A 22692-nucleotide genomic window follows, 5' to 3' on the forward strand; every position below is an offset into this window, starting at 1 on the left:
GGTCTGACCCGGTTAAATTATCAGGTCTAACCCGGGTATATCAGCAGATTACCTCGGGTTCATCAGCAGGTCTCACCAGGGTGAATTGGTAGGAGTAGCTCAGGTAAATCAACAGCTTTAACCCGGGTTAAGCGGCTGTCATCAGCTCGGCTGTTGTCGCGGAGCTAGCGCAGCTCCTTGACCGCCTCGCGCTCCGGTGGTTTCATTGTCTCTTTATTGCAGCTTATTGACCCATTCTGTGATAAATTCATCTCCAGTACACAGACAGAGGGGGAGAAGCGCCTACCTGTGTCTCCTGAGCTCGACATGACCACAGAGCTAACCGGCAGATGCTGATGCAACAAGAACGTGCCCGGAAGAGGACGGACCCGGAACGAACGCGAGCGGACCTGGTAGCGAGGGGGACGCTATTGACTGACGGTCCACAACAAGCGGAAGTTTGTTTACATCCGAAAAAGTGGGCTTGGAGCCTCAGAAAAGACCCTGTCCTCTCTTCTACGACCGGCCGGTCAGGAAAATGTCTCCCGCTAAGGAGTGGCTGGACAGAGTGGGTCGCATTTATGAGCGCTACACGGAGTACGTGAGGAGGAACCCCGCGGCCACGGCGCAGCTGGAGAACACCGTCCGGACTCTGTCCTACCTGATCGCAGGTGAGCCGCGGCTCCGCAGCAGCAGCTCCCGTGTTCCTTTACATGACTGAGCTGCTTCTAACGGAGGATTTATCCCCAAACTGCAGGTCGATTCGCGGACTCTCATGAAATATCGGAATTAGGTGAGTTGCTAAAATGCAAGGAAGTCTGCAGGTGTGCGCATGCGCGTTGAATATTTACAATGTAATGATTTTAATGTTTTTGGTTTTGACGACTGATTTATGTGAATTATGTTTTATTGCAATGATAAAGGACAGACAAAACTGCTCCTTTGAAAATGCAGGAACACTGGATGTATGAGTTTTTTTCAAAAATGTCAAGTGAGGGGACATGAATGGAAAAAGGCTTTAAAATACAAAAAAAAAAAATCACATAACAGAGGGATGGATGGAGAAAGGATGAAAGGAGAGATGGATGGATGAAATGATGGATGGATGGATCAGGGTAACATGTGAGTGAAGGAGAAGAGCTCTGTGTCCTCACAGAGTGACGGTCAGTGCGTCTGTGTTTCAGTTTACTCCACCTCCAACCTGCTGGTTCTGTTCAATGACAGCATCCTGCGTAAAGGCCTGAGACGTGCTCTGCCCGCGGTGAGCCTGTTCTGTTCTGTCTGCAGGTTATGTTCCTTACTAACATAACACAGCATGATGCAACAATTTCTTCATTTCTTTTAAAACCATTGAATCCAGTCAAATGTATCTTATCATCCGTCGATTCTGATGTTTTCTTATTTTTACAAAAATCCAAACAACTCAACCGAACCGTCTGCTCCTGCAGTCCGTGTCCCAGCAGAGGCTCCTGACTTGGCTGTCGGTTCTGGAGTACGTGGAAGTTTTCCTGGAGATGGGGGCCTGTAAGCTGTGGGGGGAAGTCGGGCGCTGGCTGGTGATCGCACTTGTTCAGATCTGCAAGTACGTCCTCCTCTGTCTCCTCGCTGGTTATCGGATGCTGTCTCTGATGCAGCTCAGACCGAATGCTGGTTTAGAGGTTTTTGTCTCAGACACAAACATTTGTAAGAGATTTGCAGATGAAGTTTAAATAGTTTCACTTCCTGCTTGAAGCTGATTTGAAAATGAAATGAACTGGAGCCAGTTCCCCATGTGACCGATAGATGGCTTTAAATGTCGTCAGGTTTCTCCCCATTTCCTTCAGTGTAACATGGTTCAGTTTGAGACCAGAAACAAACAGCAGGTTAGCCTGAATACCTGGAGGAGCTTTAGGGGGCGTGTCCCAACAGCTGACAGGTGAGTTTGTCTCACCTATTTTCCCATTTTCAAACGAATGGGGGTTCAATAACATTTTATCCATGACTAAGAAAATGCAAAACTATTCAGTCTTTGGTCACATGACCACAGGATTTATTCATCCTCCATGAATGAAGCCTTTGTGTGATTTCTCCAGGTTCATGTTTGTTCCTTAACAGCCACCGTCCTTATTTCAAACGTCACAATAACATTAAAGGAAAGGAAGAATCTCTGGAAAGACCAAGAAATTCATAGATCTTTTTTCTTTTGTGGAGATACAACAAAAACAAGGTTCTAAAAAAATATATTTTTTTTAAATAATCACTTCTTTTTTATATATATTTTCAAAATAAAAGCTGGCCTGGTAGTTCGAAATTCAGCTTTAGTTATAATGACTTTGTTACTTCTTTGTTTATAAACTGTAGAAATAGAAAGAAATCCTCGTTAAGAGGAAGCCAGAAGATGATCGTCTCAGTATCACATGTTCTGGTTAACAGAGCTGGATTTTTATTTTCAGAGCTGATCATCATCATCAGGACATCAACATTTTTGGGATAAATCCAGGTGCATCCTAGATTTAACTTCCAACTTCCTGTTTGAGGACTAACACTTCCTGTTTGTTCTCTCCCAGAGCAGTTCTCCGGATTGTTCTTCTTCTGGTTTACAAATCTGGCCTTCAGACGTCCCCTCCCATAATCCCCCTGGACAGAGGTGAAGAGTGTGCTGATGGAGGTCAGTTCCTTTGTCACGGCTCAAGGATTCATGTCCTGACCTTCTTTTTGTCCTATGTAAACCTCTCGACCTGCAGGATCCTCTGAGCTCTCACCACAGTCCTCTCACATTTATTATAAGTAAAAAAAACACATAAATCCAGATTTATTAAAACATATCAATTATCAGCAGGTTTGTTGTTTCCAGAACCTCATTCTTTGATTCTAACTTGAGTGCATTCGTGTCCACAGATGACGGCGAGCAGCAGGAGGACGCCTGCTTTGTGGGTCAGAGGTCGGGGCGTGTCATCAGACCCCTCAGCAGCAGTGAGTCCTGCAGGCTCTGAACCTCAGCTGGGATGATCTCCCCTCTTTCATTTTTCTGTCATGAGGAGTTGGAGCTGCAGCTCCAAGAGGAACTTTACTTTTCGTAACTGGAGGTAGAACTGTTCACCAGCTCCAGACGTTTAATACCAGTGGTGGAGCTGGAATGTTTTATGTGGGGGGACAGGAAGACTTTGGGGGGCGGGGGGTATGAGAAGAGCAGAGTGGAGGTCCAGATGGGCCGGCATGCATAATACAGGGGTTAAGCAAATACATTCAGGGCCTCAAGATTTCATTAAAAATATTGATTTTCTTATTTTTGCAAAGCATAAAGAAGCTTTTTAAAACATTTTTCTCAATAATATTAATATTTACTCAAAAAATGAGTAAATATTAGTTTAAACCCCCCTAGTTTTAACCATTGATTGTATGTATTTATCTGTAGAAGTCTATGGGATTTCGGCTTCTTGGAGCCAGCAGGTACTTCCTGTTTGGAACGCCAGGAAGGAGGAGTCACTTAGTCCAGTTCTCATATACAGTTAATGGTGGAAACTGTGTGGAGTTTGAATGTTCTCCTTGACTAGGTGTTGTTTTTCTCCTGTTTCATAAGTGTATTAGTAGCTAAATTTGTCCCAGATAGAATTACCCGGAGGGCCGCATCCGGCCCCCGGGCCTTGACTATGACACATGTGGTCTAGGGTGAACCCTGCCTTAGCCTGACATTTGTGTGGATAGGCTCCAGCAACCAGATTCCCCCAAAAAGGATTTAGAGGATGAATGGATGGAAAGTGGTGGACATTCGATTGACCTGTGAATGATTGTTTTTCTGAATGTGTTCAATCACCGGACGCCTTTTTAAAAGACAGGTTTGGACTTTTCTGTCCATGATGGTGAAGATTGCTAATCTGAAGAACTACAGTAGCTGTCACTTCATCTAAGGACCTTCTGTTTGTTGTCCTCGCTGTGACAGCTCCCTCCCTGCAGGCTCCTCGGGTATGGGGAGCTCCCGTCCAGAAAAAGAGAAGCAACTCCACACAGAGCTCCAGTCCAACTCCTCTCGGCCTCCGAGAGACTGTTGCTGAGTGTGTGTTCATCGGCCGGCCGCTTGTACACCGTATCCTTTCTCTAGTGGCTGCAGAAACTACATCTAGTTTTTTCTCTAAAACTTCTCCCAGTTTTCTCCTGTTTCCTGTTTTAGTGGCAAATGAATTCCTGAGGGAGTTGAGACTAATGTTCAGATGTTGCTGTCAGCAGCAAAGAGGCAGAATGATGTAAAGAAGCAAACAGGAATCTGTTTGTGCCCAAAAAAATGTTTGCAGAGGAAAAAAACACATCAGTCAGCTGTTCTTCACTGTAATATTGATCTCAGCCACAAGATGGCACTGTGATCCAACAGCAGTCACAGCTTCTGGATTAGAGGAGCTTTTAGCTCCTCTTGGGGGGGCACAGCTTCAGAGTTGACTTTGACCACATTTGCTGTGACGTCCACATATGCTGAAGAACCCAATCCTGCCAGTTTCAGAGCAGCGTCTGGAGATAGATCCCTCCCCCCTAAAACGCCTCCGTCCTCCCCGCTTTCATCATCAACTCCTGCTGTTTCTGTCTGCTCACCTTCAGAATGTTGTTGCTTTGTTGTCTTGTTTATTTGCGTTTTTTCCCTAACCGGCGCCCCCTACCTGGCCTGCAGTGCTCTGCCTGGGACTGTGCGGGAAGCAGTCCTGGAAGCCCTGGTTCCTGTCTGGGTTCCTGGAGCTGTCCAGGTAAACGTGTCCGCGCCGTCCATCCTCACAGAACTTTTCTAGGTCTGAATGACATAAAGGAGCTCGTCTGTGAGTTTCGTGTGTCTGCTGTAGTTTTTTGATGTGAGGTTGAAACTAAAAGCTCTGCATGGCTAAAGGGGCGGAGCAAGTGTGTCAGTGTTCTTAACGTCATGGCGTGCTTCTGCAGCTTCGGTGTTCTGAGCGACGTCAAGTTTCAGAACCGATGGGAGAGGGCCGAGATGAGGAGGCGGGCTTTCCTACTGCTGTACTACCTGCTGCGCTCCCCCTTCTATGACAGATACTCCAGGTGAGTGTCTGCAGGATCATCTCCTGATCAGAGATCCGAAGAAAGGTTCTCAGCCTGACATGCACGATTTCTATAAGTATTTTGAATCTTTTAATAAGACCATAGACAACGGAAGCGACTCAGCACTCGACCAGCGATGTGACGTCATGTGAAAATGGTCTATTGAGGATCTATAAAGAACATTTGAGGCTTTGTAACCACACCACGTGAAGGGGCGGGGCTCTGGGGAATGTAGTTTATGGTGAATTTACAATTCATGTTTTTTTCTGGTAGTCAGGAGGTTTTTGGATTTTTACTGCTGTGATGATAAATATAAAGCTTTGTTTATATTATTAAAGCTAAAACAGAATAATTCACTTGGACCACAAATCCCAGCTGCACACATCAACACTCAGCCCAGTTTGGGATTTGGTGGGAGGTTCTGAATGTTCATGCGTCTTCTGCAGGGAGAAGATTCTCTTCCTGCTGCAAATTCTGGCTGAACACGTTCCAGGAATTGGACTTGTTGCACGTGAGTACAAAGAATTCTGAGCATTTTATGTAAATGAGCTTCTGAAGAGCGATTTAAGAAGCTCTCATCATGACTGTTACTGCAGATGATCGTTTTAGTTGTTCATCCTGAAACACTTTGAGCAGCAGCCGTTTTGTCATTAGTCTATGCTGCAGGATGGAGGTTTCCTTGTTTTCTGTTGGAAGTCGTCGTTGAACGTGACGATTGCTCCGCCTCCATCCACCGCAGAGCAGTTTAGGATGCTGCAGAGCTTCCTAACGAGGATCATCCCGTCTGACCGGACGATGGTGTTCTTGCAGGTCCTCTGATGGACTACCTCCCCACCTGGCAGAAGATCTACTTCTACAACTGGGGCTGAGCGGGTCGTGCAATCCAAACGCCTGACAGAACCGCCTGAAGCTGCTGCAGTCTCTGTTTCCCTGAACCCGCATCTCCAGAGCTGGAGGTTGGCGGGTTTGTGGTTGGAGCAGCTCGGTGACTGAGTCTGCTCTGAATCCATGCAGACCCCCCCCACCAGAGCAGATGATTCTGAACGAGTTCAAAGAGTGAAGAACACAAACACATTTCATCTTTGTTAGAATTCTGAATACATTTATTTTTGTAGCCTACAAATAAATACTTTCATTGTTTGGGCTCTGTTTGCTGGAGGCTTTCTTTGTGGGGGGGTCAGACCTGCTTATGCCGGGGAGGGGGCAGTCTGAACATGCTGGAGCTCGATTGTGATTGGGTTTCTCTGAAGGACGGCTGCAGCCATCAGAGCATCATTTCATAGTTTCTGTGAGGTTCCAGACCCGGGTCTCGGACTCGTTCCTGAATGGATCAGACTCGGGTTTTCTCATTTCTATGAAACCCAGTTTGGTTCCGGGGATTTAAACTGAAAGGGGAGCAGCAGTTTTATTGACATATAAATTGAGCTGGTTTCACTTTAAAACTGCTGAGGCGTTTGATGGGCGAGCAGGAAGCCATCAGCTCTACTGAGGCTCCAGGAAAACGATGTCTGGAATGAACCGTTTCTGAAACATGCAGCTGGGGGGTGGGGGGTGACGCTCCAATCTGAATCCAACTCGGGAGTCTGTCAAATTCAACAGGAAACGGCGCTGAAGTCCTGATGACTCGGGTCTTTATGCTCGCGCTGTGGGGCTGGACGCCACGACTAAGCCTCTGATGCAGGAATCCAAATCAACACTGTGAGTTCTGAAGAATAAAACCTAGAAGGAGCTCACGGCATTTTGAAAATCTAAGACCAACGAGACAGGAAGTCACAACCAAACTTTAGAAAAGGCCTTTTTTCTCCTCTGATGGTTTCATTTATGAAAATAAAGTTCAGTCTGACGAGGGAAGATCTGATGCTGCTCGGCTCTTCTCTCCAGTACGAATGTGCCAATCAGGAGGTCGGTTGGTGGTCTGGGGGGCGTGTCCTCGCTCAGTAGGAGCCGTAGCGATCCTGAAAAACAGCACATGTGAGCAAACACAGCGAGGGCTTCTGAACACAGGCAAGATGGCGCCAGAAACAATCTCTAGCCAGAAGCAGAAACTTCTCAAATTTTAAAGAATGATATATTAAAAACTTTTCATAAATATCAGCTTTTAAATGTGAATAAAGGGTAACTGTCGCAGTTTAGAGTGTAGATGAGCTTCAAATGGGACAAAGAACGTTCATCGTTTTATTTTTTTCAAGTCAGTATTAACAAGTGTTCAAATTTTTCTCCGTTTACCTCTGGAGAAAAAGCAGAATAAATACAGTTTTCCTGTGTGAATCAGCTGATCAGAGCCGGCGACATGCTGTTTTTTCTCAGTGACGGTGAGCGTCACAGAGAAAAAATGGCAAAAAACGAAAGAAAAAAAAACAAAACAAGTCCGAGCAAGGACTTCTGGGACAAATGTTTTTTTTTTGCGTCTGGCTCCGACAGGGGGGAGGGACTTCCAGCTATTGATTTTCGAGCGCCATACTTTTTCTCTGTGGCCAGATTCTGTTGAACACAGCGGCCGACTGAGCCGTAGCTTCCTGCAGTCTCACCTGGATGGTGTTCATCACGCCGTTTGCCAGGACAGCCATCTTTCCCGCCACAGTTTTGACGCCTTGTTTGAACTGAGCCATGTCTGGTCCTGAGGGGAGCACGCCGTCATAGCCGGACGTCCTCCCTGGCAATGGGGAAGGGGGAGGGTAAGGGCAAATGTTACACCGTTTCTTACAACGATTTACTAGGATTTTTTTAATTGTTAACAATGAAAGTTTTAAAAATTGGCATTCTGCTAGCTTTTAGGACTACTTTGGCATTTACTTAGATTCTTTAGGCTATATTAAAGTTTAGATAATATTTCAGCTACATGCTGGCTGTTTTGGATAATTGAAGCTTTATTTCAGGTTTTTTTTTTTTGGTCCATTTGGAGTATAGCTGATAATTAAGCTACAAATTAGCTGTTTTGACTAACTAATATTTTAGCAACATGCTAGCTTCTTTGCTAATCAAGGCTTTTTAAAGTTTTTTAGGTTGTTTTGAAGTTAGGCTAATATTTACATGCTAGCTGTTGTGGCTAATTTAGGCTTTTTCAGTTTTTTAGGCTAGTTTAAAGTTTTGCTATTTCTTCAGCTACATGCTAGCTGTTTTGGCTAACATAAGTTTTTTAGGCTAATTTGGCATTTAGCTAATATTTTAGCTGGCTATCAGCTTCAGCATTTTTAACTATCAATTTCAGCATCTTCAGCTGTCAAATTCAGCTTACAGCATTCACACTAGCATTATTGTAGGTAGTGCTATATGTTCATAATTATGTTTAAAAGTTACTCAGAGTGTTCAATAAATGTTTATCCTGTTCGACCCGCGACCTAAAGTGTGTATTGGATTTTGGTCGCTTGTGCGATTGAGTTTGACACCCGTGTGTTAAAAGGTTAAGCAGCATTTCACCTTTCTGGTCGCCATCTTCTCCGAACAGGTCGGCGGAGCTGATGGAGGTGCTTCCAGACAAACTCTCCAGCCGGGTTTTGGCCTCATACTGGTGAAACAAGACAAAGTCAGGCGGCAGCACCACGCAGAAGCAGTCGGGCCTCCCCGAAGCTCCTCACCTCGGCGCTGCTCTCACGGCCAAAGAACATGTCAGAGGAGATGGCCTTGGCGTTGGCGAACTTCTGCCTGGCCTTGCTGGACTCTGACGCCGGAGCAGACACCTCGGCTTTTCTCCTGCTGGGGAGTCTGGAACGGAGCGCAAACATCAGAACCCGGCGGCTCAGAGAGCAGAGGGCAGCGAGTCGAGCTGAGGGTACCTCTCTCCAACTGGCTGAATGCTTGAAATGGTGACCTCCTCTTTAGGGTCCTCCTTCTCCAGCGCCCAGGAGGCGGTGAAGGAGGCGGTTCCTCCCTCAGAGTCCCACCTGGATCCAAAGGAGTCCCCCACCGTGAACGGGTTGTCCTTGTACCTGAGCAGAAGACGGGCACGAATGAGGCTCGGAAGCTCCGTTCAGGGAGGTTCTGTTTGGGTCCAACGTACTTGGGCGGTCCGGAGGTGAAGCCTGGCTCGTCGAACATGTCCAGTTTGGAGCGAGAGGAGGACTTGGCTCCAACGGGTGTTTCTTGCTCGATCACCTGCATCTCTGACATCACGGAGTGAGACACGGCGCTGAAAGCAGAGGCCACACCCCTGATCACACTCGGGTAGTGATGAAGAAACCAAAGCTTTGTGAACCACTGAACCGAAATGAATCAAACTGTGTTGAAATGGTTCAGGGTTGTGAAGATTTGACACACTGAAACTAGTCACATGTATTGGTCAGACTACACCACCAGTGTGTCATGAAAGTGTCATTATGTGTGTTAAGTCATGTGTAACAATAACACATTTATGATTTCCAAAATCATAAATAATCATAATGAGGTTGTGTCACATTTTGACATTTCATGTTTAAAATACTGTTTGCGAGATTAGTTAAAAAAGAATAAATTTGATTTTTAAAATAGGACAATTTGAATGAATGAACGGTTTCTTATTTGCATTTTATAAAAGAAATAGAACAGTGAAATCATTGTGCTTCCTCGTTTCATGCACTGATGTTCTGAGTGAAACGGACGTGAACCTTATAGATAAAGAAAATATCTTTGACTGACTTATCACTGCTCACGTCTCTCTATATGAACAGACTTACTGAACGAATAGTCGGCCATACGCGAGTGATGAAATGAAGCTTCATCAGGAAAGTCACGTGATCATCCCCAATCTGAAGTGAACGCTCGATACTCCACCGGTGAAAGATTACTCCGCTTTGAAAGATTCGATGCAGTCGAGCCGCTCAAGCAGAACATCTCTACCCTCAGCCCCTCCCACAGCCCAGTCCCAAACGTCCCAGATCCTACCTCCTGTTCCCGAAGCCCATGCCCAGCCGCTCCGCCTGCTCCCTCTTCTTCCCCTCCAGGTTCTGAAGCTTCTTCTCCTCCATCTTCCTGTCGATCTCCAGCTCTTTGTAGGCCAAACGCATGGAGGTCACTCTGCACCAGAGAAGGAGACTCACCGAGAGGAAACAGCTGCAGATGGAAGAGTGGGAGGAGCTTCTTACATGGACTCCTCGGCTTGCTTCTTGGCCACGGCAGCCTGCTCCTCCCTCAGCTTCTCAGCCACCTGAGCCTGTTTCTCCACCTCAGAGAAGCTCTTACTGCTCACCTTCTGGGCACCCAGACCTTTCTTTGCCCCGAGCTGTGTGAAGAGGGAGGGGGTTCTGAGTGACACCGACTGTTTCGTGGTTCTGTCTTAATAACAGGCGGGCCTGATGGTCATGTGACACTCTCACCCCTTTCTTGGCAGCCATGGGCTTCTTCTTTCCGATGATGGAGGACTTCACATCTGCAACAGAGGAGCTCTTAGTCTGAGCACCACCTCCTGGACTTTACAGCAACATGGAGGCTGAAAGCCTCTGCTCCAACATCCACAAACTCCACAAGCCGTGAGCGCTCAGATGAGAACAGACTCCACCCGTCTCCAAACACAGGAAACCACAGCCTCCACCGTTCAACATTTCTCTCTGGTTTTTGCTGCTGGTAGAAGCTGCAGCTCCTGACGCGGTCTCAAGTCCAGAAGTTTGTTTGTAGCAAAGACGTTCACAAAAACATCTGAACGTTCCAACTAGGGATGGGTACCAATTAGACTTCATCTGGTGCCAAACTGGTTCTTATGAAACAATTCTGGTCCACAATTAGGGCTTCAAAAATAAAGAAAAAAAGAGGAATTTTTTCCATAAACGTGGAACATGATGAAGTGGCGTGACAGGATGAAGGAGAGCTTCACTGTGTCAAATGCCTGGTTTCCACTGAGTGGTAGGGACCAGACCAGTCCTCTCTTGGCCGGTTAACAATGGTCCGGGTGTTTCCATTGAGCGTTGGACCATCAGAGCGTATGAGGGGTGTAGACCGATGATGTAGCTGCGCGTCAAAACAGTGAAACTACAACCAAAATAATTATAATCTAGAGCAGGTGTTTATTCTGGATGAAGCCGATCTCTACACTACAGAACAGTCGATTGTTCTGAATTAAAAAGAATAAAAAACTCTTAATGTTGAGCAATACTCCAATGTTCTTCAATAAACGTTTTACAATAAGTGTTTTTGATGAGTATGGATCAGTAACCGAAGAAGATTGTGGAGGCAGAGAAGAATACAGACGAAAAGTGGAGAAAACTTTGGGTTTGGATCTTGAGTCAGGAAAAGCGCTGGTCGGACACTTGCTGTTGTCGTCATAAAACCTTTCCGCCAATCAATGGGTTATATAGTGTGACGACAAAAGCTCCGCCCTAAATCCATTATTCTATGGACCTGCGTCCAACTGGGGACCAGAACTGGTACCAGTTGGTCCTGCTTAACAGGTCCATGTTGGACCGGCAAAAGTCCAGTCTGGTCTGGACCGGTCAGTGGAGACAAGGCATGAGATGCTTTACTTCCTCCCTCTGGTCTCACACGCGCTAACGCCAACACGGGTTCCATCACCATGACAACCTGTTTTTAGAGCATTCACGTCACTCTGATCCATCCAGTTGCTGCTAAAGAATATTTTGCAAACAAACTTTTGCTGGCTTTGCCATTTTGGTTGAAGCTCCACCCACCTTCACGGATATAAGCCCGCCCACAATCGGTGGACAGGTCAAATGATAGGTTAGAATTAAACAAAACTGAAGAGAATAAAAGTGATCACTACATCTGAAGCAAACTACCAAGACCAATGGTTTCATATGGTACCAATACCAGCTTGGTACCTAGTTTCAGTACCCATCTGTAGTTTGAACGCTTTAGACACAAGCAGAGCATCCTCTTTCATAACCCGTACAGCTGTCTGAGGGCGATCAGCTACAACAATCACCATTTTTGGTTTCCTTTGGCACTGCAGCCGCTGAGCAAAGCCCCCCAAAACACCCCACATGTCAACCAGCAAACACTCCCCCAAAGGAGCAGCCATCCAACCGAGCTGTGTTAGGAGGAGCTGCGTAAACCATGCATCAGCCGCACACACGTGCATCACCTGTGGGTGTCCAGCCCCCCTCTGATGACAAACGCATGGAGGCCTCAACTGCATGAGACAAGGAGCCACAGACAACTCAGCTCCACTAGTTGTTCTGAGACCCGATCGTCTGCACGTTCTCAGAACAGCTGCAGTCCATCAGCGGCTCCTGAACTACGTTTCTCTGATATGGGGGGGGTCACTTAGCATTTAAGCTCTGCTTCTTCTGTGAGGTTTAAACAGAACAATCTCTTATTCTCAGTTTAAGAATATGACCAGATTATGGAGGAATCATGCGGAGCTTCTGCAGCAGCCAAAGACCGTCTGAGCAAACGTCTGACAGCTCTCTGAAGAACAACAAATGCAGATTCAAGTGAGAATAAATGAATTACAGAAAGTCCAAACCCAGTTAAGAAGATTGGCAACAGAAACTGGTTCAAATAGAATGTATAATTACAGAAAGAAGCAACCTTTGTAAAAGAAGTAGTTAACCGTTTAACACCAGAGCTCCAGTGTTTATGTTCTTTGATTTACTGTAACTTTTCTATAGATTCTTTTTATGGTGACGTCAAACAAAATGGCGACAGGGCCTGAAATGTAATTAGTAACTTCTGATTAATGGATTTAGATAGTAAAGCTGACAGCTGAATGCGCTTTAACACAACTTTACATAAATAATAAAAGGTAATCTTACCAATTTCAACAGAAAAATGTACAATATTTATTTGGTGAATGTCTTAGATCGAATACAAATCTATATACAAATTTGAATAATCCTTTAATATTTGAGGTTCTAATTAAAATATCGACCTTTGATTTGAGCAGATATTATTCTAACAGGTTCTATTTTGCTTGATGTTATTCACATCTGTTTTAAGTGCGATGAGCACAAAAACTGATGAAAATTCATGTTGGTTCCATGTAATACATGCAACCAAGATGCACATTGCTGCACGTGTGTTTTTACTGCACCAAAGGCTACATTTAGTTGTTGTAATCAGAGGTATTTGTTTTTTTCGGGGTATTTTAAGGGGTAATTATAAAAATCAGAATGTTTAACAAGCAGCACAGCATATTTTAAGTGCCACTATGAAGCCACGTATTTTCAACTTTCAAAATAAGAGCGCCCAAGACAAAAGTTCAACTCTGGCTGTACCCATTACTTCGCAAATTTGCCATGTTGTGTGACGTCATGGGAAAAGGGTCTGTTGTGACGCTTTTCTCCTTTAGAATCTACTGGAATTACATTGATCAAGACAACAGTTGAAAAGTTACAGTATGTTAAAGATTTAGCGTTTAAGCGTCACCGTCGACGCCTCAGGAGTTAAAGGATGGTCAGATAGGCTTGATGGTGAAAATATCCGGGTTCTCAGTCAACTGTAAACCACTGAAGTACACAACCATCATTGAAGTCCCACTCTATTGAAAATGGTGTTTTAAACATGATCTTGTAGATTTTTTTCTCCTAGAGAACATGTATTAATAAAATTAAGCTCAAAACTATATTTCTGAGTCTTTCTTAATTCAAATCTCTGTGAATCAGGAGCAGATGACATAAAGAGATCATATTTGTGAGGTAGTAAATACGCTGGGCGGGTCACATGCTCTCCACTTGCTCTCAGTAACAGGGAGGTGCTACTCCATGCCCGCCCTCAGATGAATTTGTAATGAACTCTTGCTGCTCTGCAGAAACTATGTTCTAGAAAATGCCATGTTTTTTTATTCAGGCTATGAACGGCATAACCATAATTAAAGGAACACTGGGAAGACTTTGACAGTAGGTCAAAAGATGAAGGGAGTGGGGCTTTAAGGCTGGAGTCAGTCAAACCTGTGACCTGCTGAGAGCGAGCCCTCTGAGTGTGTTTTCTCACCGAGGGAAGCTTTGGGCGACGTGCTGAGCCCGTCGATGCTGGGCCCATCCTCTGGCTCTGCAGACAAGCAGAAAAAACGTCTGCAGGTTTGCTCATCACCGACACATTTCTCACTGAAATACTCTGTCTTTTTTCCGTTGGAAGAGAATCAAAGCTTCAGTACAGATTTCTGCAGAGTTCTGATTTTCAGCTGGAGGAATTTGGGTGTTCTGCAAATTTCAGTACGAAATGGTAAACTTTCATCCACTAAGAAAACTCCTTTCAGACATGATACTGTATAGGGTCCATGCTCCTTACGTCCATCATCCTGGGCTTTGGAAGACGCATCCATCAGCTGTGGGGTGATGGCTCCTCCATTCTGCTCTGTCTCAGCAGGGGGCGCAATGTTCCAGTCAGCCTGAAAATGAGAGGAAAGCTTCTTCCATCAGGCTTGAGGGTGGCCTCCGTTCTGCACTGCTTCCCGGTGTGAACCCGGCCTTATGGTCAAATGGTGATATGAATGGCATGGAGAATGCAGAGTGAAAGCAGGTCATCAATAAATCACTCCATTCCTGCCACTCCTCTTTGTGCCTGAGGGCTGGTGTGTGCTCGTCTATAAATTCCTGAGGCCGTCTGAAATGTTCACGCCAGGCCGTGAGGTTCAGATTCAAGCATTGGCTTTATCACACATGTTCCACATGATGACAGCACCTCCTCTGTGCAGCACTGCAGTGGTAAAGGTTTTAGACAAGAGCCTTTGACAATCCTGTTCACTGACCACTCATGGAAAAAGACTTCTGTTTGGAGATTGCTGGTTGTGCGTGTTTTATATTATTTTAATTTCTCATAAAAAACGTTTCTGATCATTTTCTTCATGAAAACCCTAAACACAAATTGGGATATAAAAAAGTTTATCTTTAAATTAAACCTTTAAATTTAAACACTGTATAAACTTCACATCTTAATTATGATTGTCATTTTCTTACACGCCTCTCCAGCTTTCAGTGAAACTGGGGCTTAACTACTGAGGTCCAAATAAAACTTCAATAATAAAAAAATAATGAAAGAATATGACAGTATCTCTGTGAAAACAATGCGCCGTGTTCTTCTCATGGTGGTGAGTTTGTGATTTTCTGGTCGACGACAGTAAACCTGTGACATCTCCAGACCTTTATGCAACTTCATGGAAACAGTTTATATAGATAAAATAAAACGTAAAGAGACCTGTGTGAGCTCAGCAAAAAAGTCTGTGTCTTTCTTGTCTGGAGTTGGGGGGGGTCCTCCTGCAGGAGAATCGATCCACAGCTGCAAAAGAAGAACAGAGGATGAGGACAGGAACTATCATGTGATCGTGGCGTCATAACGGCTGGATATTTGACACTGTAAACAGAACTTTGTCCTTTGAACTGAAAGCATCTGATAATTCCTCTGTGGGACAGCCTCAGATCTGTGAGCTAATATGAACGACTGACAGATCACAGGGATCAGAAAAGTAACATTCACTAATCACATTCATCAAACTTCTCTCTGTAAAGCTTTTTTTTTGTCTTTCACTCCACAGGACTGGTTGGAGCAGCTCCTTCAGCAGATGTGAAGCTCACTGCTCTGCATAAACAGCAGAGTGTTTGTGAGGGTGGAGATCATCAACAAACGCTCAGCATGTCGACTCACCTCTGTGCCGTACTTGGACAGAGCAGCGTTCGCCAGCTGCCGGATCTTCTCCCGGTACATCTGGGCTGCGCGGCTGTTATACTTGGCGTTGGTGTCCTTGGTGGAGCAGCCATGTTGACGGAAGAAAGCCGTCTGCACGCAAAAGGAAAACGTCCACGAAAAAAAATGACAAACCATAGAAACAGACGCAACCGACAAGCCAGAAAACCAACCAACTCACCGCATTAGCGTTCCCTCCGACCTGCATGCACCGAAGCTGGAACCAGTTCCAGTTGGAGTCCAACTCCGTGGATCTGAAGAGAAGAAGAGGAGCATGCAGACGGTCAACACTGGCCCGGCCATAATCGGATCACTGGGACATTTCCTGTCTCCACAACGGTCTGAAGCCTTTCAACATTCTGACACGACAAAGCTCTCACTGAGCGCCTGTGGACACATGATGATGAGAACAAGTCTCGATGCATCACCTGATGAAGCTGAGGTGAACTCCCAGCGAGCGGTGGATTCCAGAGCAGTCGATGCACAAGAACACTCCGTGTGAAATGCTGGCCCAGCTCGGGTTTTTGGCAGCGCAGTCAAAACACGCCTGAAACCAAAGATCCAATTAGGTCAAATCACAGATGACATCACCATGGCAACGCCAAGTCCTTCCAACATAACCACAAACAACACAGCTTGACTGCCTTAAAGTGGCGACTTTTCTCCTTCTACAGGTAACCTGATCTGCTCAGGTGGAAGCTTGTGGGCTGCAGCGGTTCCTGGGTTTGATACACAGGAAAGTCCGAAGAACAAGTCAAACTGAGGAAGACAACTAACCACCACTGGTAAACACTAGTTAAAATGTTAAGATTACATATAACGTGGGGGAAACGTCTTAGAGGAAAAGTGAAAGTATTTCTGACAGCAGAATAACAGGATGTAAAATCACTTACTCCAGTCTTTCATCGCAAAAAAGGAAAACATTAATACACTGTTCTCTCACTTTATTGTGGTTCACCTTTCGTTGGTTCATTTTTTCCCCAATGTGCGGTAGTGTGCATGCACTTTTTTAACAGCAAATTGTGCTCTCCTGTACAAAACGTTCAGTTTTCTGGAGTTATATCTGTGACCATGATCAGATCTTTGTTTTTATTCTATAACCCTGGACTCATATGAAGGTTTGAACTTCAAGAGTTTAAAAAGTGTGAAAATGTTCATGTCTGTCTGAGACAAGGGGAGAAAGTGTGACGTGAGGAGTTGTACAGCCCATAACCTATCCTCCGCAATAAAAGAGAGGGCATCTTTAAACCCAAACTTATTCTGAAAAAAAAGACAGGATTTAGAAAAAGATTGTTTTCTAATAATGTCAAACTTGTTCTGTTTCGAAAATTTGACAATACATTTGGCTCAGCCAAATGAAAATAGATTTCCATTTCTGAGAATGTATTGGAAGTTTTAATCAGGAATATTTTTTTTCTTAGGGTACCAGTACATCATTTGAATCTGGGCCAATTTTTACTGGAAAAACTAAATATTTTTTTATCAAAACCCTTTTTTTATATAAATATTGATGATACCTCTCGTATGATGGGAAACAGTCTAATGTGTGAAAACACTTTGAATTCATCAAAGTCATGTGATCATACAGCGAGGTAGAATGTTCTAATAATGTTGGATTATTTTGATTTGTTAAAACAACAGTGGACTGGAATTTTTCTAAATGAAATGTGAATAGATTCAACATTCAGTCTTGTTTACTTGTTTGTACACATATTTAATGTATTATCTTGAAGAAATACAAGGAAAATTTCACCTGCACTGTTCAGTACCAGGTATTTATCTCTGAGTCACACTGGTAGAAGTTTTGGATAAAGATGTTCTGGATCCATTTAGGTCAGTGAATCTCATCGATCTAAATGAATCAATATTAACTATGAATCGTATCGTTAACCACTAATTATGATATGAATTGAATTGATAAAATGAATTGAACCCCTAAAAATCACAATTAAAGATAACTGGGAGCACTTTGAAAATATATTAAAAAGATGATCTAATGGGACTATAAGCAAACCGTCTCTTTAAATCAGGTTTCCTGAGTGTGGTCTAGTTTTTATTGGTTGGTTTTCTGTAAATATTTTGTGACATTACTCCTTTTTAACCTATTTTTGGTCAGTATATATAATGATTAAGATGAAAGTGGGGTAACGACATGGACCACTGACATGTACTAGTTCAAGTCCCAGGACTAGGGGGCTTAAACTCACCGTTTCTTTCTCACTGGAGCCCATTGCCCAGAGTGGACACAAAAAGAGAAACTAAATTTACTGTCATTGGAAAAGTTCTGTTAACATTGAGGTGTTTAATGGCAGAGCACTCAGCTGAGCAGAATATCTCAGGACAAGCATGAACAGGTTTCTACCAGAATGACAAGTCTCAGTTCAAAAAGAGTCGACGGGGAAAACCTGAACATGACAGCAGCCGCTCCGCATCACGTCAATCCACATATCTGAAGTAATTTAAGAATTAATGAGACTTACTGCAAATGTGATGCAGCACCTGTGGAATGTCCTTCATTATTTAGAAACTATTCGCCTGACATGTTTTTAAGCAACACCAGTTAATTAAATTCTTCATTTTAAAATTGATGGCCCAATGCATATTTTCCTAAAATGAAAGCAAACAGGAAAAGTTCCTGTCATTCCTTCATTTTATCAGATAAGAAAATGTGTTTTTCTGGTCCCGAGTTCAGTTTTTTTTTTTTTAGCAATTTGATTAAATTTGAATGGATACAAATGATGCATTGGTTTTCATTTTTTACTGTTTGTTTCTCTTTTCTTCTCTTACTACTGCGATTAAATTCTTTTTTTGTTCATTTTGGTTGGTTGATGTCAAATATTCAAGTATGAAAATGTCTAATTAAGGACAGAACTGATCAATCACTTGATCATAGTTCAGCACATACAGAACAGTTCGTCGGTGGGTGATTTGGTTACCATCCTTATCTTAACATTGACACTGTTTTGGTCATAAATAAGCGTAAAAATAATCTCCACCAACACCTGAATGTGTTATTATAAACCATTTAATTTAAGCATTTCATATTTAAGAATTTTCAAATGGTTTTACACCTTTATAAATGCGTGTATAGCTTGAAATAAATAATAAAGGAGACTCAACTTTCAACAAATACATTCAGAGAATATATGGAAATTACTGGGTACCTCACAATACGATGTGTAAAAGCCATACATGGCTCATGATATCAATGATATCGTGATACTGTGATAACTGGTCATCTCTAATGACTTTAAATATATAAAAGAACACATATTTTTAGGAAAATATATCCACATTTATTTTTTAGCTTGAACACAATCATAATTAAAAACTTGTGTCTTATTTTGTGCAACAAATAATATACCCTTTGTGCAAAATTGCTGAAATTGGTAATACTATGTTTTTGACAAGCATTGACACCAATTTAATTTGTAAAATTCAGTGTTAACAATAGTAAACATGAACAGCAGTGCCACTAATTAGTGCAAAATTGTTGTAAAAAAACAGAACAAAAATTTAATAATTCAAGTAGCTGCCAGACACATCGGTGCAATGTGTGCCCCCTATCTACCTCCAAAGGAACGTCTCACCAAAGGATGACGAATATAATGTTTACAGCCTCTACAAACAAAATAAAAGATTAATAATTGGTGAGAACCCATCGAGAAGAATCAATTGCAGGACCAAATATCACAATATTGATATTTTGGCACACCCCTACATTGAAGGGTAACTTTGTATCTTTAAAGGGGCTCTACCATGAAAATTCGACTTTTTGAGGTTTTAAATGCATTTTATTGTTACTTTTTCCGCGGCGCTACCTTAAGACGCTAAGTTAACACCCGCACAGACGTGCGAGAGCCGCATGTGTTTGTGCTGTGAAGGAGTTTAGCGATCGCCAGAGCCACTAAAGGTAGATATATCATATGTGCATCCATCTTTGAAGAAGTTTGGATTATTTTCTTGGGAGAAATACAGAGACACGGAATTTTGTCTGGGATGACGTCATGACGCAGACAGCAGCAGCACGCAGCGGCAGGCGGAGCTTCGGGAATCGAGCTGTTTTACTTCCGGGTAGGAGCTAACTCACAAAATATAACTAATATTTCATAAATAATTTGTTTTTAAGTGCTCCAAATGTAATATATGATCATATATATGGATATAGTTTACTCTGAAAGGCTTAAGAAAATGATGGGAGGGCCCCTTTAAAGTAAAAAAACTAAATATAAAAAACTTATTTTGTCTAAATGAGGTTGAAAGTTAGTAAAAGCTAAAAGAAATCCCCTTCCTCCCTGAATATAAACTGCTGCCATTCAGAACTTATCAAGAAAAATCTGCATGAAATGATTTGATTCTGATGGGATAAAATGACAGCATAAAAACTAAATTCCAGTTTACATAACAGCATGATAACTGTAACCTTGATTAGACGCACACTAAAAATCTTTTCACTACCTGACGTTAACTCTTTTAAAGTAATAATAAAACACAGCTAATTTGATATTCAACATAGCAATGATTATCAGATTTTGAGAAATCTGATTGAAGTGTTTATATCTACCCAATAATCTGATTTACACCAAAAAAATTCTAGATTTCAGAAGCATCTTATCTCAAAGTTATTAGAAAACCTACAAAAGAAAATAAGATAAGGAGATAATTTTCTCATGGGAGTGATAATGAGAATAGCAGTGTATGGAGCATATTTTGTGCCTCAGTGGATATTTCCTCAAGACTATAGCCTTAAATGGCATCAAGTTGAGATGCATGTACACAAAAACAAAATCTCGTAGTCAACTAAACGAAACCATTTGAAGGCTTATAGGCTTTTTAAAGTGGGTGTAAAGTTACAGGTTTCTGGTTACTAACAAGTATCAGTTTAGTATGGGTACCGTCAGTGATGGCATTTTACTTTCCCAACATCTCACTGATTTTAAGTAAATCGTCCCAAAGTCACGAACATTTCTGGGATATAAAGATCCAAAGATAACTCTTAAAACAAGTAAACATGTCTAAAGTAGACATTAAAGCACTAAGCTAAGTTTTGTATTTAAACCACGTCACTTAAAACCCACAACAGGTGATTTACAACACCCATTCTGGGAATCAGCTTAATCATATGTACTTTAGCTAAGTGACAGCTGGAAATATTACTGAGACTCTGACAAATGCAGTTTCTGCCAATTCAACAGTTAACCCCCTGAGGCTACTCATGCTAACCGGTTAGCTCCTTAAGCGGACGTAGGCGTTTGACGAGGCCATACTTTACCGCTTTACTGTCGGGCAAGAAGCCTTCAGCTAACCGTATCAGCGGTTGGTGATAGCCAGCTCAGCGGCCGTGGAACAAGGCCGGACTGAGCCGGGCCGGGCCGAACTATGATCGGAAAGAAACGGCTAGCATCGAGCTAATGTTTCCTAACCGGAAATGTAAAACAAACCCGCGTGAGCGTCACACAGGCAGACAAAACAACACAAAACAAGTTTTAGCGTCGTGTACGGTTACCTTGTTTGTGGGAATCGATCTTAATCGTTTGAAAATGGTAAGAATTTCGGTCTTATTTGGTTCGGTAGCCATCTTGCCACTCTGACGAGTTCTATGTGCTGACGTAACTACGGAACGCCGTGTTCTCAAACTTCAGTAAATAGCGAACACAGCCTTGTCATATGGAACACCATTGCTAATTTGCCCTTTACTCTTATATTAACACGTAAACACACACGTGACATTTTTCAAGTCAACCCTTAAAAAGTATTCTACTTAAGTGTACAACAATTAAAACTTAAAATGTTCCAACTTAGTCTGAGTTGGAAGTTAGAATATTTCCTACACCACACAGTCTATAGTTGCAATACCTATTAGTATAATTAATAAAATAGTGTTCTCCTTTTTGCTAATGGAACACTGAAGAACATCACAGTATGTACTTGACTGAAACTTACTCCAATGTATTCACTCAAACACAAACTTCCAATACAATTTACCCATTTGACTTTTTAAAATTTCATTCTTTATTTCTTTTTTAACCTAGAATTAAAAACATATAGGTCTTTATTGACTTTGTTCAACAGTGCATGTGCCTCCAATGGGACTTTCCACGTTTGAGGTCTAAAAAGTTACTGTTTTTACTGACATGAAGTTTGAATAAGCAGGAAAATAATAAGTTGTAATGTGGTTTTTGCATATTCTCTGTACAGTTTCATTTTCAAACCCTGTTTTTATCACAACACACTGTCACTAATAATAGAAAGCAGTTAAAGAGAAAATCGAAGAGCCGATTGCAGGTGTTTGGCACACCTTAATGCCATCCATACTTTCAGTCGTTAAAATCTTTGTTTTGAAAATTGCTTAAAGTGGAGCCTAAAAAAACAAGCTGCATGAAGTCGCACGAGAGGTAGGAAATGATTCAATTGATCCCTTTTCCAAACTGTTAAACCGAGAAACTAAAAAGCAAAATCTTGCATTATGATGGAGCATATTCTCCCCACACTCTGCAGATGTTTGCTCCCACACTTAGAGGCATTTTAACATATCAGATGGGTACACTTATACAATCAGACATCAGCATGATTCCTGGGGGAAAAAACACAAAGCCAAACAGCACAGACTTTATAAGAGCCTTACCAGCTGTAGATGAACAACGATAGCAACCAGTGGCGGGCCGTGCATTTCACACCTAGGCCTTCAGTAGTGCTCCATCTAAATCAATCCAACCCTCATTAACTATTTTATGGCAATAAAACTTCTACTGCAGGTACAGCTGCCACACACACACCAAAAGCATAAAAAATAACCTGATAAAATTTCAATATTATGTAGGGAGATAGCAAAATTTTACTCACCAAAAATCCAGATTATTTAAACACAAAATCCATCCTTTCTATCCTCGAGAAGATTTCAATCACTCTGTCGTGCAGAATCCGTGCGTTTCGCAGATGGAAAGTGTTCCGTGGCTGTGATAAGCTGGAAAAGGCTGCATGCGGGAAATGTTCTGGTATTCCTGAAGCCTCTTGTGGTCCAGGAGGGAGACAAACATCAGTTTTAGTGATCTTGAAATCTGGTATGTGTCTGGAAAATAATATTGTCGGTAGTGCGCGCGAGGATTTTGCGCTGCACCTCTTCGTGAGCTCGGAGCGCCCGCGGTGCGTTCA

The 22692-nt window shown here is 42.8% G+C and overlaps 3 protein-coding genes across 6 annotated transcripts in view; 1 reads left to right on the plus strand and 2 right to left on the minus strand.

The window, feature by feature from the left end:
• Positions 1-660, minus strand: part of cars1 (cysteinyl-tRNA synthetase 1) — a 27223-nt gene extending 26563 nt beyond the window's left edge. Inside the window, exon 1 of one of the 4 annotated variants that reach the window (XM_036217370.1) lies at positions 641-660. Coding sequence is in view for 2 of the 4 variants with exons in the window: in XM_024263177.2 (XP_024118945.1) it covers positions 287-308 (22 nt within the window). In the remaining 2 variants the exon portion in view is untranslated. Of the gene's footprint in view, positions 1-52; positions 76-286; positions 598-640 lie in introns of those variants that run through there. The other 3 variants (XM_024263177.2, XM_024263180.2, XM_024263178.2) reach the window with 3 other exon arrangements.
• pex16 (peroxisomal biogenesis factor 16) lies at positions 435-6138 on the plus strand. The gene is made up of 11 exons (XM_024263183.1): positions 435-650; positions 737-772; positions 1164-1240; positions 1428-1561; positions 2526-2626; positions 2857-2931; positions 3899-4042; positions 4616-4688; positions 4876-4995; positions 5442-5506; positions 5806-6138. Exons 1-11 carry the CDS (start codon positions 518-520, stop codon positions 5862-5864), a joined length of 1017 nt encoding a protein of 338 aa, XP_024118951.1. The 5' UTR covers positions 435-517; the 3' UTR covers positions 5865-6138.
• On the minus strand, positions 6081-21202 carry arfgap2 (ADP-ribosylation factor GTPase activating protein 2). The gene is made up of 16 exons (XM_024263181.2): positions 21047-21202; positions 15969-16087; positions 15722-15794; positions 15502-15633; positions 15055-15135; positions 14149-14248; positions 13852-13908; positions 10284-10336; positions 10053-10189; positions 9853-9984; positions 8993-9121; positions 8769-8921; positions 8571-8697; positions 8413-8500; positions 7524-7648; positions 6081-6950 (listed from the first exon to the last, which is right to left on the minus strand). Exons 1-16 carry the CDS (start codon positions 21116-21118, stop codon positions 6930-6932), a joined length of 1599 nt encoding a protein of 532 aa, XP_024118949.1. The 5' UTR covers positions 21119-21202; the 3' UTR covers positions 6081-6929.
• Between the last annotated feature and the right edge of the window lie 1490 nt (positions 21203-22692).

This window comes from Oryzias melastigma, linkage group LG3, assembly GCF_002922805.2.
Source record: "Oryzias melastigma strain HK-1 linkage group LG3, ASM292280v2, whole genome shotgun sequence".
NCBI lineage: Eukaryota > Metazoa > Chordata > Actinopteri > Beloniformes > Adrianichthyidae > Oryzias > Oryzias melastigma.